This window comes from Sturnira hondurensis, unplaced genomic scaffold (assembly GCF_014824575.4).
Source record: "Sturnira hondurensis isolate 20B ecotype Veracruz unplaced genomic scaffold, ASM1482457v3 Scaffold0017436, whole genome shotgun sequence".
Taxonomy (NCBI): Eukaryota; Metazoa; Chordata; class Mammalia; order Chiroptera; family Phyllostomidae; genus Sturnira; species Sturnira hondurensis.
Window position 1 is genome coordinate 15,035,944 of NW_028090067.1, and position 17,938 is coordinate 15,053,881.

At 52.2% G+C, this 17,938-nt stretch overlaps 1 protein-coding gene across 5 annotated transcripts; it reads left to right on the forward strand.

The window, feature by feature from the left end:
• Positions 1-646: 646 nt before the first annotated feature.
• Positions 647-14,219, forward strand: LOC119002323 (apolipoprotein L5-like). 5 transcript variants are annotated; one of them, XM_037068172.1, is made up of 5 exons: positions 1,160-1,972; positions 4,638-4,749; positions 8,519-8,636; positions 11,197-12,086; positions 12,593-14,219. In XM_037068172.1, coding segments are annotated over exons 1-5 (1,287 nt in total). In that variant the 5' UTR covers positions 1,160-1,807; the 3' UTR covers positions 12,595-14,219. The 5 variants fall into 5 exon arrangements, with proteins under 5 accessions (XP_036924068.1, XP_036924069.1, XP_036924067.1 ...); XM_037068173.1 differs by lacking the exon at positions 1,160-1,972 and adding an exon at positions 647-870 and having other exon boundaries at positions 11,197-14,219; XM_037068174.1 differs by lacking the exon at positions 1,160-1,972 and adding an exon at positions 647-870 and having other exon boundaries at positions 4,641-4,749; positions 11,197-14,219.
• Positions 14,220-17,938: the final 3,719 nt, after the last annotated feature.

Sequence of the window (17,938 nt, forward strand, 5' to 3'; positions counted from 1 at the left end):
GTCACCAGCAGCTCCCTCCACTTTGGGAGTTTTGCTGGCCCCACCCCAGGGGGCAGGTTCCTTCAACAGTGTTGGTCTGCAGCAGCTCAGCAACACTCTGACTCCATTCCTTGTCTTTAAAAAAGTATGATTTGTAACCTCTACCATTCTCATCTGGATGAAGAGGCCACAATGTGGGTATCTGAATTCTCAGATCTGGGACAGCCTATGGGCTGAGCACAGGGAAGCCTGCCTTGGAACCCGTGGACAGGCCTGAGGACCCAGGGTCGTACCCTCTGTGGGTCCAGAAGGTAGGCCAAAATAATAGTTTAAGAAAGAGGAACAGAATTTGGGGCAGCTGAATGACCACAGCCTACACATGCATAACACAATGTTTTTAACATTGGGTAAATGCAATTCTCCTTCTCTCTTTAAAAAACTGCTGTAAAATATACATAACGTAAAATTCACCATTCGCACCACGTCTGAGCCTGCAGCCCAGGGACTGACAGTCCGTTCACCCCTGTGCAGCCGTCCCCGACGTCCGTTGCAGCACTTTCCTGTCCTGCAAAACTGAAGCTGCGCCCCTTAAACACGTGGGGGTGGCACTAATGTCGTACGTAGGTCAGGGGTCATCCAGCAAGGCAAACAGAGGCCAAGCGCTTTGTTTCACTTTTGTTTTTTATAGGGTCTCTTTTCCCTTGTGTGAATTCCAGTAAGCATTGTTTCTCACTGGCTTTATTGGTCCCACCTCTTCCTTCCTACGCTTCCCCAGAGCCTGTTAAATTCTCCCTGTTGTCCGGTCACGTCCTCCTGGCACCCGCGGAGCTGCTCAGCCTTCTTGCGTTTTCCAGGAAACTGCCTCCCTGACTAAAAAGAACTCATTGCCAAGTGAGTGCTCGCAATTTTCTTTTCTCCTTTTAACTTTTTAAAATAATATTCTTTCTTTCTTTTTTTTTATAAAATTTTTTTCTAATTTATTTATCTTTAGAGAGGAAGGGAAGGAGAGAAGGACAGAAACATCAATATATGGCTGCCTCTCGCGAGTCCCCTGCCAGGAACTGGCCTGCAACCCAGGCATGTGCCCTGACTGGGAATCGAACTACGATACTCTGGTTCGCAGGCCCGCGCTCAATCCACTGAGCTACACCAGCCAGGGCTTAAAATAATATTCTTTCTTAGTGCTGCTCTGCTTGGGTGTCTTTTCTACCTTGTCTTCCAACTTGCTAATTTGATCCTCTGATTCATCAAACTCACTAGTACTCCTTCCCGTGTATTATTTCAGATACTGCATTCCTTGTTTCTGCCTGGTCCCTGTTTACGTTTTCTACGTCTTTTTTTCAAGCTGTTGTGTATAATCATTACTCCAAACTCTATACACGATGAATTGCTTGCCTCCATTTCATCTAGTTCTTCTTCCAGAGAGCTCTCTTGTTCTTTCATCTGGGGCCATTCCCTTGTCTCCCCATTACTGCCTCTTTGTGTTTGTTTCCATGTGTTAGGTGAATCCCCAGAGATTCTGCTGCAGGAGTCAGACGTGGCCTGTGCGTGGCCCTGGGCAATGAGTTCGGAGCTCTCAGGGACCCACAGCTCCCGGCTCTGCCCGTGGGCCCTTGTGTGAGCAGAGAGGACCAGGTTGCAGACCAAGGCTGGCTTTCTCAGCACCCAGCTGGGCGAGGGTCAGTTAAAGCCTCCAAGCATCCAGGAGCCTCATGGCCTGCGGGCTTTCTGTTAGTTCTCATCAGTGAAATTGTTTCCAGCCCCACTCCTCTGGCGCCGGAGGGACTCCTGGGGGTGGGGCCATTGCTCCCTCCCAGGCCAAAGCCCCATGGAGGGGAGGGCTCTGCTGAAGAAAGATGGCTTCTGCAGTGTGGGCAATGACTCAGCACAGGGACCCTGGGCCCTGATCATTCAGCACTCTCTCCAGGGCCACCAGCCCAGACACTCCTTGGGTGGCTCTAGTCTGCTCTGCCCTCTCTCTGCTGGAGCCCAGGTAAGCGGCTGCAAATGGCATTTTGTGCGTTGGCCCTTTAAGAGGCCCTCCGCATCTGGAGCTCTCTCTTCCTGGGAGACAGAAACCGCTGCTTTTCCTCGGCTCTGGGGCTGTAAACTGGGGAGTCCAGCTTGGGGTTTAGACCTCACATTTTTCAGGGGGTACCACCCCGCCCACCCCAGACCATGGAAATAACCCTCCAGAACTTCAGTGGCTGCTCCTCGGAGCCCCACCAGGCCCCCAGCCCCTCCTCGGGGCTGCCTATCACTTTTGTTGTGGCGAAGCGGTTTCTTCTGCTTCTGCCTTTCAGGCTTCTCTCCAGCTGAAGTTCAGTGGTTTTTTCAGGCTCAGGATGGTTTTTACGTAACTCAGCTGTCGTTCCAGTTTGGTCCTGGGAGGGGGTTGGTGTAGCTTCCGCTCTCGGCGCTGCCATCTTGGGGGTTGGTGTTCCCAGTTTCCCCGGGCTCGTTGCCCGCGTGGCTCAGGCGCGTGTTCTCCACCTGCCCTGCTCCTTCGGTCCTTTTCGCTGCCTTCGTTTTTGTCGGGCAGCATACGTAACCAGAACTGGCCACTTGAACTGTTTCTGAGGGTGCAGTTCAGTGGCTTTAGGCGCATTCGTGTTGTGGGGCAAGCATGACTGCCGACGTTCGCCAGAACTTTCCATCTTCCCAAACGGATTCTGTACCCATTCAACACTAACCGCCTGGGCCCGTCAGCCTCTGGGACCAGCCTTCTCCTTTCTGTCTCTGTGAATTTGACTTTTCCACACCCCTCATGTGGATGAAACCATACTCTGTGTGTCTCTTGTGACTGTCTTGGCTCACTTAGTTATGTTAAAAGAACCTTCTAGGCCCGAGACAGCGCTGCTCCTGCCTGGGGGGGCTGTGCCAGCAAAACTCGGGTAAGTTTTGTCTCCCCGACAATGCTGTGTCTGACCAGGAAGGCAGTGTAGCTCCTCGGCTGACCCCCAAGGGGAAAGCCGGCCCTGCGCCTTTTCAGCCCGAACAGCATCAGCTCTGTGGATCCACCAACCGGATCTTCTCTCTCTCTTTTTTTATCTCTAAAAAACCGCCTGCCTGCCACCTCAGGTGGCATTTATCGTCTCTCGTCTTTTTAAATAACAGTTCCCAGAGTGTCTGCAAGGTTCACCCGGGCCGTGTGGTAGCATTCTCAGAATGTCCTTCCTTCCGAAGGCGGGATGGTACCCCGTGGCACGTACAGACCCCATTTTGTCTGGCTGCTCACCCATTCACGGACACTCAGCTGCTGTGGGCAACGCGCTATGACACAGGCGCGCACGCATTCGATCTGGGCCCTACTTTCGATCCCGGAGGGTGTGTAGCCAGAAATGAAACTGCAGGGCCACAGGGGAACGCTCACTTTCGTTTTTATTAGTTAACCGCCCCCTGTCGGCAGTGGCTGCAGCCTGTTGCCTTCCCACAAGCCGGGAACAAGGGTTCCCCAGGATCTGGCCAGCACTCGGTGCTTCCCGTGTTTTTTGTGTTCTGTCAATAGCCACCCTAACGGGTGTGAGGGGCAAGCCACTGGTTTTCGTGTCTATCGCCCTCGATGGCGCGTGATGTTGCGCTTTCTTTGGAGAAATGTCCACCCAGTCCTTCGCCCATTTTTTTCAGCGGGGTGGTTGGCTTGTTTGCAGTTGTTACCGTTTTTTTTGAGTGGGCCTTGTGTTGGCCACCTTTCTGCCTGGGCCAGCTGTTTGTGGGCGATGAAATGAGGAGGAACCCGGGCTGCTGCGTTCTAGGCTAGCGTTCTTTCGGATCCAGGGCCTTCCCCTTGGGCTGTCAGTCTGGATTTCTCCCCAGGTAAAGGAACGGGTCAGCGTGCAGATGGCTCACCCTGCAGCGTCCCTTCTCCTGTTGGTCTCGAGGACAGACTGCGGCCCACAGATACGGCTGCTCTCAAGACGCTCCTCATTCAGTCCTGTGTCCCTGCGTCTTGGAACCCATCCAGATCTGGCGCCGACCTGAGCAGCTTATTCTCCCCAGTTTAAAGGGGGGATTTTAGTTTGCGCTTTGTGAAAGCCCCTCCCCTGGACGAGGGGCTTTGCCCGCTGTAATCTGTAGTCATTGCCCACTGTTTCCGAAAAGGGCAGTTGTCGGCATTCTTGCCCCTTTTCCTCCCAAAGCCTGGCCCATTCCCACTCCGCCTGGCCTCCTGTTAAACTAGGTCCTACTTCATTTTTTATTTTTATTTCTTTTTAGTTTCTGGTAGAAGGTGCTTGTATCAGTTTGTGTTACTTTTGGTAATTGCCAAAAGAAGAGAAACGGATCATTTGCTCTGTTCGTCGTCACCCCGAGAGTTCATACAAAGCGATCTGGTGTCACCGCGTGCCCCTGCGGCCAGGAATGAGACGTGACATCAGGAGAAGTGGACTTTGGGTTCCTCCCTCCACCTCTGCTGCCTCTTGGACAGCCCCCTCTGGTGGTCTTCACAGGCTTCCTTTCACTCCTTGTCCCTCGTTCCCTATTCCCTGATACCAATATCCGGCATTCCCCAGGGTTCCCTTGTCAGCTCCCTGTCCCCCCGCGCTGGCCGCCTTCTATGGACTCGACCGCTTCATGAATTCCCGGGTCGGAGTCCCTAGATCTCAGCTCTCTAGGAAGACACTGCTCTCTGGATGACTGTGGGGTCTTCTCTTCTCGAGCAGGCGAAGCTCCACCCCTTCCGGCCCAGCACCCATCGTCGCCCGTACAGAGAGAAGCACCAAGGGGCTCTGAGAGGCACCATGGCCATGGCAGCAACTGGAAACTGCTCAGGTGACCCTCCCCTTTCCTCATCCCGGTTCTTTTGATCCCCGTTCACCGTCTTGGCTTATAACAGGAGATGCTGGAGATTGGGAAGTGACTCGAGACCCCGTATGTGGGTGACCCCCATTATTGCAGTGAGGGTGAGGGGCTAGGTCCCATCACGCCCCTGTTTCTCATGAGACCCTGCTCACACGGCCTCTACAATCACAGGCGTAAGGTGGGGCTCCCTTAGTTACAGAGACCATATTTTAGGAGCCTCGGATCGACACCTCTCCATGTTAGATACAGCGTTTGCATCACCCCTTCTGGCCCCTGTGACTCTCAGTGGCTTTTGCGGCCAGTTTGGAGGCCATCATCTGTTTGTGCAGTGAGGCCCCCAGAACTCCCTGAACTTGGTTTTGGTCCTGCCAAACCTCCTCACTCAGTGTCCTTGACAGAGACAGGGCAGTTTATGTGTTTAATCCAGAGCCTCTTCCTCCCTCTAAACTCAAACCCACAGCTCAGGAGACTGGCCTGATGATGAACTGACAGGGCCCAAGTGAGAGATGCGGGGACGGGGCGGGGGGGGGGGGGGGGAGGGGNGAGAGATGCGGGGGCGGGGGGGGGGGCGGTGGCATGGTGGACAAGATGGGACAGAGGAGGTCCAGCCTGTGCCAGAAGTGCTGCCCCCCTGTGGCAGGGAATCTTGACCAATCACAGAAGGAGGATGCTGTCTGTGGGAGGAGCCAGGCGAGAAGAGGCCAGAAGGAAGGTTATCCCTTCTTCCAGATAGTGGGGTGTTCTGCGCTTTCCCAGCAGAAGATACACTTTTAACTATGGAAATGTGATGAGATATGAAACGTGATGATTTGTGAAACTAGCCAGAAAGTGATGAAACACAAGCTAGGGTTCTGTTTTCCCTGTAATCCTAGGTATAAGTATCACAAAGGCTCAGAGAGCCTTTACTAAAACTGGAAGGAAACCGTGGCCCCGTCAGGGAGACCCTGGCCCAGCACACGTGGGACGGGCCGCCCCCCACCCCACCGGCCGATTTCACTCGGCTTTCCGGAGCTTTGACCCCGCTCACTCCCCGCCCCCGCTTCCTGCCCCCAGAACAGAGTCATCTCCCGGAGACCTCCTCCAAGCCAGGGCAGGGGAGGCGGCCAGCCGTGATTGTAGGCATAAGAAACTGAGTATCGTGAACTCCGAGCTTTGGGTCTAACGCGTCGCCAGGCTCCAGGCAGATGAGAAAGCGTTTCATGGAGATGCAGCAAACAAACAAATCTGCAAGTCCTTTTCAACTTTCAGAAAACAAGCCTTTTTTATGTCATATTAGTTGTTCCAGAAACAAATGTGTTATTACCTATATTCAGTGAAGCAAATATAACACTAATAATAAATCTTGATTATAAGGAAATAAAACTATAGCTCAGTATCCCTTATGACTCTAAGATGAACATACTAAATACAATACTAGAGCACAGAGATCTGTAACATACTGATACGGTCAAGTGTGGCTTTCATGGAATATAAGGATAATTCAGTTCATGGAAATTTATGAACGTGATACTCTATGCCCGTGGGATAAATAAAAGAAAAGGAAAATGATGATAATCTCATTAAAGTCTGAAAATTCAGTCCCTGATCCTAATAAAAATATGTCAATATAGGAATAAAACATACTGCCTCATGAGAAAGAGTGGTTTGTGTACACCCAATGCCAGCAGTGAGATACTGGAGTCAATTTCATAAAATTAAGTAATTCAAGCATTCGAGTAAACCCAGTAAGGCACAGAGCCCAAATAAGAGAAATAAGCATGGAAAAACTAGGGAGGAAAACGAGCATTATGTATTTATGAGTTATTCATTCAATCACTATAGCAATTAGCAAAAATTCAGTGAAGCACAGAGGAGCATTAAAAGTGAATACTATTTCTATAGAGTAAGCAACAAACTGGAGAACACAATATTAAAAAATAACAGGAGGTAACGTTAGCATGAACTATGGAGAAGAAACAAATCTTACTTAAAAGGAAAAGGAGGCCTGGCTGGTGTAGCTCAGTGGATTGAGCACAGGCCTGCGAACCAGACAACTGTGGTTCGATTCCCAGTCAGGGCACATGCCTGGGTTGCGGGCCACTTCCCAGCAGGGGACTCGCGAGAGGCAACCATACATCGATATTTCTCTCCCTCTCTCCTTCCCTTCCCCTCTAAAGATAAATAAATAAAATCTTTTAAAAAATAAAAGGAAAAGGAAACATGGAGTCCCACATCATATGGCCAGACAGGAACAGACCTTGCATTTGACCAGGATGTGTCCCGAGGCCCATGCTTGTCCATACTGGGATGACAAAGAACGTGCTCCTCCTGGCACAGCTAGGAACATGAGCAGCTCCCCAGGACTTGCCTGCAGAACCAAGAGCAGCCAGGACAGGGTCAGTCTGTTACAGGAAGGACCCACATGGGGGACACAGACGTGAAGACCCCCGTGTGTCACAGGAAGGCAGCGTTTCTGCAAATGTGAAGGCAGGTCCCCTCTTGAGGGAACACAGGGGTCATCAGAAACAATCCTATGATGACTGCGTAGCAATATGGAAAAGACCTGTCCCATAGTATTACATTTTAAAAACAACAGACACAGGTATAGTATGTTATAAAAGCCACGAGGAAGAGAGTATGCGTTTGTCAAGTAAATTGAAGTAAAGGAATAAAATCAACAGTGCTGGGGTGATTTTGTCGAATTGTATTGAAAATACGTTTAAAGTAATTTTTGAGCAACGAGAGAGTCTCTAAGCGCGGGTAGCTGCGCAGCGTTATCTGTGTAGGTGAGAAAACATGACTCTCCCTCTACCCTTCTGAGTTCTTATCTGAGGCCCCTGCAATAGAAGACAGATGGACCAGAGAGAAAGGAAAGTTCATCAACCCACACTCCTCGCGTACAACTGGGAGAGATCCGGGGAGAAACATGTTATTGCCCGAGCTGGCTTAGAATTCGGCCTTAAACACCGTTTCATAGAAGAAGGGGAGGGGATGTAGTGGGCCTCTTGGGGGGAGTAAATATTTTTATTTTTTTAGGAAGTAAGAGTGGATCCTTGGAATAGAGGGGGAGGTATGATAACTTGTGACAGAGTCAGCCTGGGTGTGATGTCAGCTTCTAGTCTCCTCTCCTGTGACAAGAGCCAGTCTTCCCTGCTTGATGAAACTCCGGGAAGGGGCCCTGCAGCAACCGAGTTCCTTTCGGGGGCCCAGGCGTCTGTGGGCAGATGAAGGCAGTTTGTTCAGAGGGCCTCCACGCATCCCTGTTTTTCGAGCGCGTACAGGCGCAAGGGATCAACATATCAAAGTGACATCTTTGTGGCGGCATATTCCACTACCTGTCACCTACCTGGCTGAGCAAACACCCGACCAAGGGACTCCTCATCTCCAGGAAGGCTTGAGCAGAGCCAGACAAATGGGAATTATAGGTGGACAGAATGAGCACTCACTTGCTTTCGAGCTTACTATATTAGCAGTGAGGGGGCCCCGATCACCTTTGTGTCTGTCGTGGGGTTACTGGACGGTTACCCGAAGATTCTTGTGACTAAATGTGTAACATCTAAATTCCTGAAGCCCTTCACCAATCTGCTTTGCTCTCAGAAACCTAAGAGACGGCCAGTGTGGCTACAGCAGAGTTAGCACTGGGTATGATCGATCAGTTTGTTGGATTAAAACCATTAGGCAGAAATGTGCAATTTTTGAAACATTGTGATTTTTCATGTATCCCAACCTCGCCTGTTTTATTCCCAAATATTATGATTAGACGACCTTCACCAGAGCATCATTCAGCGTCTGGCCAAGCTGACTACAGAGGACATACACTGGCTCCTCGGGAACCCGCAGACTCTGGACGCGGTGATGCAGGGACTCGGTGCGGAAAGGTAATCCGGAGAAGGGGTGTCTGGGGGGAGTCGGCAGGGTGAGAGTCCTGTGAGCGCAGGGATTTGGGCAGATATGCTCATCGCCCTAAGGCCAGCATCTAGAACGGGCGCCTGGGACAGACCTGGCGCTCAGAGTTGGAATTCGGGAAGAAAATCTGAAGGTCGACATTCCAGCCGAGTCACGTGCCGGCACTGTCTGCATAGCAGGGGACCTACGTGTTCCCACGGAGTTGGCCGGAGTCAGTCCTGCTGCCTCATTTCCTTCCAGTGGCAACTGGCGATGTGCAAAGGAAAATAAAAGAGGGATTTATTATTTTATTTGCTACACATCTTGGCAAAGTAAATTAAAAACCTTCAGTACGCACATTCAAAGGTGCCCAGACACCCAGCCCGCTGCCTGCCGGATTCTTAGCAGCAGAATTCGCTCCATTTCGCTCAGGCCAGGAGCACTTCTTCCCCGGCCTTTCTCCGCCCTCGCTCTTGAGACCCAAATGCTGGGACTCGCCTGGCCACAGCCTTCACCCGCCACCCTGGCTCTCCAGGAGAGCTCAGCTAAAGCATTCTTCTCGGAACAGATTCTGCTGCCTGACATAGGTTGTACTTACTCCTGCTGAAGTGTCTAGAAGTTTCTGTAGAATGAGATGCAGTGCTAGCCCAAGCTCTTAAATGATAAAACCTGCTTCAGTGATGCAAAACAGTTTCCTGCCCTTTCAGGACAGAAACAAGCCATTCTACGCAGCCACGTCGTTAGCCCAGCCTCCCTCCACTGTTACCCGTCCCTCTCCCACTCTTTAGATCCCTCCGCATAGCTCCCCGTTAACCCCGGGACAACCCAGAGCAACATCCTTCCCTTCTGCCGCTGGCTGACGAACCGACTTGGACCAAGCCAGGTCGCTTCCAGTGAGCCTGTGCACACATTTCTCTTCCCTCCTCCGTGAAGGCAGAGAAATGGTGCTTCCTTTCTCAGGAAGGAGACATGGAAGACTAGTGGATTCTGCAAGGCTGGAGTCCTAGGCTGTCAACCAATGGTTGCTGGCACCAACGCAGCACCAACAGGAATCCCCACTCTGGGGCGCAGTGAAGAAGGAACCCTCACTGCCTGCGAAACAGCTGACCTGTGGTAACTGCGCCTGGGAGGTGGACCCAGGGCAGGCCGCTCTCTGGCTAGACAGCTGCGCCCCGTGCAGGTCTGCTCTGTTCTGTGGCGAGATCAGTGTTTCAGCTCGGTCTCAGGAGGGTGGTCCTACGAGCTCTCCATCCCACAGACACGCCCTCCCATAGCCTTAAGCGGCAGGCACCGCCCATGGCAGATGCTGGGTTCGAAGAGGGATGGGAATGAGCCCGAGGGTCCTGTCACTCCAGTCAGACTCTCACGTGTCACAGGAAGTCGATAGCAGCAGCCTGCACAGTCCAGTGCCGTGTCCACTGTGGGAGCCCCAGACTTTTCCAGGCAATTTACTTAGAACAGTGGTCATCAAACAAAGGCCCGGGTGTCCCAGGAGCAGGACCAAACTCGTTCCACAGGAAAACTAATAACGGTGGCCTTCTCTCCCGAAAGACAGGAGAAATTTCAGTTCAACGGAGAGAATTTCCTCAGCTGTACATTTTTTCTTCGTCGTCGTCACTTTTTCTTAAAAGACAAGGCGCTTCTCCTACTGGCCTGTTACCACGTGAACAGAGTGGAATCTGCGGTTTCCGAGGGCAGCCGCCCCTGTTCGAAACCCCCTGCGGTCCCCAAAGCCGCAGCAGCGGCGGTGGAGCGTTGAGAAAACAGGGTGCCCTCCCCGTGGGGGGGATGGTAGTTGGCTGACTCACTGAGGCCCCCGCCTTTCCTTTTAGAAGCATTGGTTATGTTACTAACTTTTTTGGAGCAAGTCTAGTACATGCACAAGATACAAAACTTAAAAGGAACAAAAGGATGAACGGCAGAAAGTAACGTCCCCCAAAGCTTGTCCACGGCTCCCCTCCCTGGAACCAACCGCCACACCGGGGGCGGGGGGGTCCCCTTTAGACGTTTGTCTGAAAATGGAGACGTGGACTCTCTAGGCTCCCAGCACGCCACTTCCCGGACGGAAGTGCTCTCGCCGTTGCAGACGTTCACGTCACGTATGTGCACACGCAGGTGTGTTTACCGAGAAGAGGTTGGGTGTCAAAGCAGAAGGACTCATGGGCCGGACAGCGCGGTGTGGTTGCTTGGGTGGGGGTGGGGGTGGAAGAGGAAGAGAGCAGAAGGGGGGTAAACGGTAATGGGAAAAACATAGTAAAAAATAAATCAAAAACAAAGGTTTGGCGACAAGTCAGCAATGTTTTCAGTTGTTTCATTCATCACATGAGTAGCCACCCGACAAGCCAGTCTCGACCTGCGGGGGACTGGCACGAACCGAGCTCTTCCGGAACACTCGGCCCCCCGGGGGTCTGGCTGGGAGAATGCTGTCCCCACATTCCCGGGCCCTGCTCCCTGAACGTGTTTGAGGGCGCGGGTGGCCGAGGATTCTTTAGCCCCCTTGGGGAGCCTGTCCCAGATCTGGGAAAATAACCGTGTGATGTGGCCTTTCCACAGCGACGAAGCCAGCGTGCTGCACTATATCCTGGGACAAGAGCTGATGCGCCGCGAGGAAGGGGACGGGCCATGGGGACATCTGTCACAGGAGGAAAGAATGTTTCTTGTGGCTTTCCACCGGCGGAAGCACGAGATGGAAAAGACTATCAGAGAACTGAGAACCATCGCAGACGAAGCTGACTCGGCCCATAACATGCTCACCCAGACCAACCTGGTAGCCAGCTCTGCAGGTGTTGTATCCGCGGCCATGACCATTCTGGGTGTGGCCCTGTCACCTGTGACAGCAGGAGGCAGTCTGTTACTCTCAGTAGCTGGGGAAGGCCTGGGGGCAGCAGCTTTTGTCACCAACACTGTGACAAATGTCTTAGAAGATAGGAGCAACTCCTCAGCAAGAGTTAGAGCCAGCAGACTGGTGGCTTTTCCCACAACACCAGATCCCAAAGCTGGTGGAGGAGTGAGTTTTTCTCCAGTCGAAACCACAGCGGAGGGTGTTCAGAGGTGTTATAAAATCCTTGAGAGCGTCAGGGAACTTCGCGCCTACTGGATGGCCCGAGCCAGCCCTGGCTTCATGGAGAGGGTCAGGAATTTTGTGGCCACACGCCGGGTGCCCTTCTTGAGGGCAACAGGGGTGCAGAGAGCCGTGGGCCAGGGCTCCATGCTAGCCATGACCCGTGGTGCGCGGGTGCTGAGCGCAGCTGGGGCTGCCTTCCTACTCGTGCAGGATGTGAAGAACGTCCTGCGGGACTGGCAGCACCTGAGGGAGGGGGCGCAGACAGAGGTGGCCGCAGACCTGCGGACACAGGCCGAGGAGCTGGAGCAGGAGCTGAGCCAGCTGTCCAGGCGCTACAGGCAGATCAGTCTGAGGCAGAACAGGAGCCTGGAGGTAGGATGTAGGAACAGAACCAGGAGGTAGGAAGGAAGGCAAGGCTGCTGGGGTTGCAGGGACGAGGGGGTTGCTAAACAGGCAGGCATGCAGACACGTATGTACTCACAACTGCCCTTTTTCAGGGAGGGCCTTCCCACACCCCTCACTTCGGTTTGGTCCCTGTGTTCTTTCCAGCATCCTCCCCAAGCACTGAGCAGACATTTCTGAAATCATGGTGTGTTGGTTGGGTATTTGCTGTCTGACTTTGACGGAAAGCACACCCTCCTGGCCGGGGGTGGGGGGGTGGGGGCGTGCCCCCGGCATCTAAGTGTGCCCAGATGTGTGCTGAACTTCATGATCAAGGTGATAACTTCAAATGAGTTAGGAAAGGGCTTTTGTTTGAAAATGAGTTCATACTTCTAGACTCTCTTATTCAGAGACATTAACCACAACTGTTTGTAAAAAAAATGAAATGAAAACTACCATCAGGAAAATGAAGCAGAATGTCAAAATTCCTCTTTAAACCTACAGAGAGGGTGGAATGGGACTGGGTAGCAAGGACCAAGGCCACTGCCTGAGATGCCAGAAAGGCACACAGAAGACTGAGGCTCACAGATTCATTCATTCGTCTATTCATCAGACAGACTTTAATTGAGGCTGGTGGCGGGGCCAAGGACTAAGGAAGCGGACTCCACCTGGCCTGCATGTGGAAACCATCTGGGAAGCTTCAGAACACGCTGATGAGTGGGCGGGCCCTGCGCCAGGACTGGGACCCGACTCTGCAGTAGGGCCTGGACTTTGGAAGTTTTAAAGCATCTCCTAGTACTTCCGCTGCGTGGTGAGTCTGGGAGCCGCTGCTTTAGGCCGTGAGTGCTTTCTTCCTTTTCTCATCGACACTCTTTCACCCCGGGGGTCCACTTGCTAGCTTCAGAATCCCCGGGGCAGGTTCGGGGGTGAAGTGTGAGACACACGAGAGCTCCTATTTGAAAGGATCTGGCCTGCCTCTTCCTTGCCCGTCTTGCAGCCTAAGCTTAGACAGGGTGTGGGTGGGGCACAGAAGACCTGAGAAAGGACGGCCTCTGTGCCAGTGGTTCTTGGGACAGACCCCAGAGAAGCCACTAATGAGGAGGAGGGGTAGATGGTATGAGGAAGACAGGGCACTGTGGGAACGCCCAATGGGTGCCCTTACACCTGAGGTGGGGGGCTGCGGCGTGGGGTGGGGGGGCGCCCTGCATGGTGAGAGAAGCTGGTGTCTGCCATTTCTGCTCTGTGGACATTCATTCTGGGCTTGTGTCCTTGCCAGTCACCTCACTGGTCATTCATTCAGTTCTTCAAAGCACAAGCATAGCGTCACTGACCACATCAGTCCTGGGCAGCACCCCAGGCTGCCAGCCCAACAGGTCGGGGGACCGCCTCGCTCAGCCCCGAGGGAGCTGGGAACCTGCCCTGGGACCCCAGCTCTGCTGCAGAAGCCACTGCCTCCTTTCCCTCTCACCCTCGTGGGTGAGGCTGCCTCCACAAACCCTGGTTTGGCAGAAGCAGACTGACAGCCTTCAGCTATGCAAACCCAAGGTGGGATCACTTCTGCTTGTTACGAGGCCCCAAGCCAGGAGGCCAGGAGACCTGAGGCCGTTTGCTATAACCCCCGGGGGCCCCAGGAGTGCCGGGCACCAGGCCAGATTTGCAAGAGGTCAGATTCTCTGTGTGGACAGATAGGGTTAGATTCCAAGAATCTCATTTAGAATATTCCATTCTAAATATTTGTGTAAATTTCAACTGGGGCTGAGATACAGTTAGAATATGTGTATTTTCCAAATTGTATATAATTACACAGTACAATTATAAGTAAATGGGAACCCCCCCTTTATTTTATAATACACGATGCTCTGTCCCCCTTCCACTCCCCTTTGCTCCTGGTCCCCACCCCCCTGTCGTGGCAGTCACACTGCATGGAGTCTGTGTCATGGAGTCTGCCACCCAAGCCTAGACCCAGTCTGTGTGCCCGGTGCCCAGTGCCAGGAAAAGGCAGCGATTTGAGAAGGCGTGTCCCTGAGAGAAAGTGATGCTCTTTACTTGGAATTTGGGTTACTTTTCTTCCTTCTGCCTTTCTGTACTTTTCAAGTTTTCTACTACATGGATTACTATTTTTATAAAATGGGAAGAATACATAATAAATATTTACATTAAAATTAAAGAATTTGTATCCTGGTTGGTGTGGCTCAGTGGATTAAGTGCTGGCCTGGGAACCAAAAGGTTGCCAGTTCGATTCCTGGTTAGGGCATGTGCCTGGGTTTTGGGGCAGGTCCCCAGTAGAGGGCTCTCAAGAGGCAACCATGCATCAATGTTTCTCTCCCTCTTTCTCCCTTCCTAAAAATTTTTTTTTAAATCTTAAAGAAATTTTGCCTTTTTAAAGAGGACCAGCTTTCCCTCGCTGGTGTGACTTGATTGGAGTGTTGTCCCGTAACTGAAAGGCTGCAGGTTCGATCCCTGGTCAGGTGCACACAGAAGGCAAACAATCAATGCTTCTCTCTCTTCCTTCCTCTCTCCTTTCTCTAAAAGCAATGAAAAAATGTCCTCAGGTGAGGATGGAAAATGATAGATAGATAGATAGATAGATAGATAGATAGATAGATACCAACTTAGAGTCTGCTGGTGTTCATCTACTTCTTTAAAAAAATTTTTTATTGGTTCTAGAGAGAGGAGGAGGAGGGAGAAACATCCACCCATTGCCTCTGCACACACTCCAACTGGGGACCAAACCTATAACTCAGGCCCGTGCCCAGACCAGGAATCGAACCAGCGACCCTTGGCTTTGTTGGGCAACACCTAGTCAATGGAGGCACGCTGGCCAAAGTTTGGTTTACCACTCACATCACTGGGATGAAGAGCCTCTTCCTCGTCACCGAATGACGCCACAGAGAGAGAGGAGTGAGTGTGTTTTCCCTGCAGACCATTCCTGTGATGTTAGCAACAGCTGACAGCCCGGGGAGCCTAGTCCTCTGGGTCCGTGCACTCAGTCCCAACGTGTGCGTTTGTGTGCGTGCTGTGCGGGGTTGCATGTGAACGCGCACGTGCGTGTGTAGGATTCCCCACACCAACAAGGCGACTGAGACTCCAGTTCAGCGCAGGCACTATCTGCCCAGAAACCCCCAGGTTCCGGACTCCACCCCACGAGACCACGCCCACTTCAGACACCATCACCATCAGGATTTTCACCTGTGCTCCTGACCCGCTGACTGCAAACCAGAGGTTCCGCACGCTCCTCCTTCCGTTTAACTGATTTGCCGAAGTGGCGCACAGAACTCAGGAAAACCACTCACTCACCACGTTACTGATTGGTTACAAAGGGTATTAAAGGATACCAATCAGTAGCCAGAACAAGAGATGCAAAATCGGGGCGGGGCGTGCGGTCCTGAACAAAGGGGCTTGGCCCTCGTGCAGCTGGGGGCCTGGCGGGCTGCGCATGCCAGCGTTCTGGGTCCCCAACACGGAAGCTCTCTGAACCCCGTCCTTCTGACGCTTGAGAGATGCTGTATGACACAGGCGTGGTTGATGAACTCATTGGCCACTGGCCACTGGTTCAACCCCCAGCCCCTCCTCCCTCCCTGGAGGTAAGGAGGTAAACCCTAATCACGTGGTTAGTACTCCTGGCAGGTACCCCCCTTAGATGTTTTGCAAAAGTCACCTCATTAACATCAACCATCATCCATCCATCGAGACACCCAAACACCTGTTGTGTGAAAGGCACAGTTCTAGGCATCGAGGGCAAAGCAGGAAACAAATCCCCACCTTCACCGGGTTTGTGTTCTCACGGTGATGGCGGGGAGACAGACGAGAAACATAATAAGTAAATTAGCAAACATAATTGAATTATGCCTACTAATTAGAAACATAAGTTAGTGAATTAGAAACATAATAAGTAAATTATACAATAGAGCACAGGTGGCAAACACAAGGCCTGAGGCCAAATCTGGCCCTCCGCCTCGTTTCCACCAGGCGGCAGCACTGAGCTCCTTGCCCCTGGTTAAGGAGGAGTTCCGTTTATATAGTCCGAAAATGACACTCGGCCCTTTGAAGGCAACCGTGAGGCTGATGTGGCCCCCGGTGAAAATGAGTCTGACACCCCCACAATAGAATGTAAACTAATGGGTGTTAGGGAGAGAAATACATCTGGGAAGGAGAATACCAAATATTGGGTGGGCAAGAATGCAATTAAAAATAGGACCATCAGGAGCCCTGGCTGGCTGATGTGGCTCAATTGGAGCGCTGGACTGAGCACCAAAAGGTTGTGGGGTTCAATTCCAGAGCAGGGCACATACCTAGGTCAGAGAATTAATCCCCCAGTAGAGGCATGTATGAGAAGCAACCAATCAATGTTTCTCTCTCACATTGATGTTTCTCTGTCTCTCTCCCTTCCTCTCTAAAAGCAATGAAAAATGTCCTCAGGTGAGGATTAAAAAATATATGCAATCACCAGGACAACCCAGGTGAGAGGCTCATATCTGCACAAAGGCATGAAGGTGGGGAGGGAGCCAGCCAGGTACCTGGGAGACGAGCATTCTGGGCAAGGCGCGGGTAATAGTGACAAGCTTGGCAGCTTGGGGGCTGGAGGGAGGCTGATGCCCTCCCTCTCAGAGCGCTCTACCCTATCTTGGTCCCTGGGTGCCTCCCCCTCCTGGGCACCAGCCCTTCTGTGTCACTCCTCAGTGGGTCTGCGGCTCCACGGCCACTTTCCACGTTCCACTTTCCAGGGGTGCGCCAGGCTGGCTTCACTGCCTCTCCATGTTCCCTCTACAACAGAGATTCTAATGAGAGCTCAGGAATATGGTGGAGATCACATGTGGGAAAACACCCGCCACCATTCTCGGGATTGACACACACTCAGTGGACGCTCTGCTCGGAGAAGATGCAACAGGACACTCGGGAAGCATCTACTGAGTGGCCCCCGTGAGTGGCGCCCTGCACCAGGACCTGAGAGCTGGCACCAGCAACAAAAAAGCCCAAATCCTCAGCTTTGGAGAACTTACCATTCCTCTGGAAAGACCATTTCGTGCTTCTGGTTTTTCCATCCAGCAAAGACATTCGAACTCCAGCAAGACAGCGCCTGGTCAAGAGAGACTCCTCGGATTGGGACCTGCCCGCCTTGGGCGTGTGGTCCTGACCTTAGTTAGCCTCGTTGGGCCCGTTCCCATGGGTGAGACGGAAGGCCAGACTACTGGTCTTCAAGGTGCACGTAGGACTCTACAATTCCACCACTTTGACTCAGGGCAGATGCAGGGTAAGCCCTGGGGACAAAGGCCGCTGGCTCCCCCATGGCCACTGGGTGCCCGACTCTGTGCGAGGCTGGGGCTGTGACGTGAGCAAAGCCGCTCATTCTTGCCTGGGTTTGATCCAGGCTCCGCCGCTCCCTCCACGTATGACCTACCTCCACAACCTCTCTGTGTCTCAGTTTCCCAAGGAAATGGGAAGCACAGGGAAGAAAGGAACTGATCAATTATTATTGAGTGGTCAAGGGCATGTCGAGAATTAAAGACGCCAAACCCAGGCCACGGTCCTGTCATCAGAGCCCGGAGGACTGTCTGCAGTTCTGGGCTCTTCCCTGTGGACGGCACTGTTAATAACAAGTTACTATAAAAATTATAAACCATAACTTGAGCAAATACTATCTACCCTATATTTCTAAGCACTTGATATGCATTAACTTTTAAAATCCTTACCTCAACTCTATGAAATAGGGACTATTAATGTCCCCATTTTACAGATGAAAATACTGAGGCATGCTAAGTAACTCACCCCAGGAAATGGTAGGCTGGATTTCAAACCCAGATAGGTTGGCTCTGGAGCCCAGGCTCTTAAATACTTCCATGAATACAGCTG

Coding starts and splice junctions, on each gene's coding strand:
- LOC119002323 (XM_037068170.1), top strand. CDS start 1,808: ATGGAGGGGAGGGCTCTGCTGAAGAAAGATGGCTTCTGCAGTGTGGGC. Junction 4,750..8,518: donor AGCAACTGGAAACTGCTCAG/GTGACCCTCCCC, acceptor TATTATGATTAG/ACGACCTTCACCAGAGCATC. Junction 8,637..11,196: donor CAGGGACTCGGTGCGGAAAG/GTAATCCGGAGA, acceptor GCCTTTCCACAG/CGACGAAGCCAGCGTGCTGC.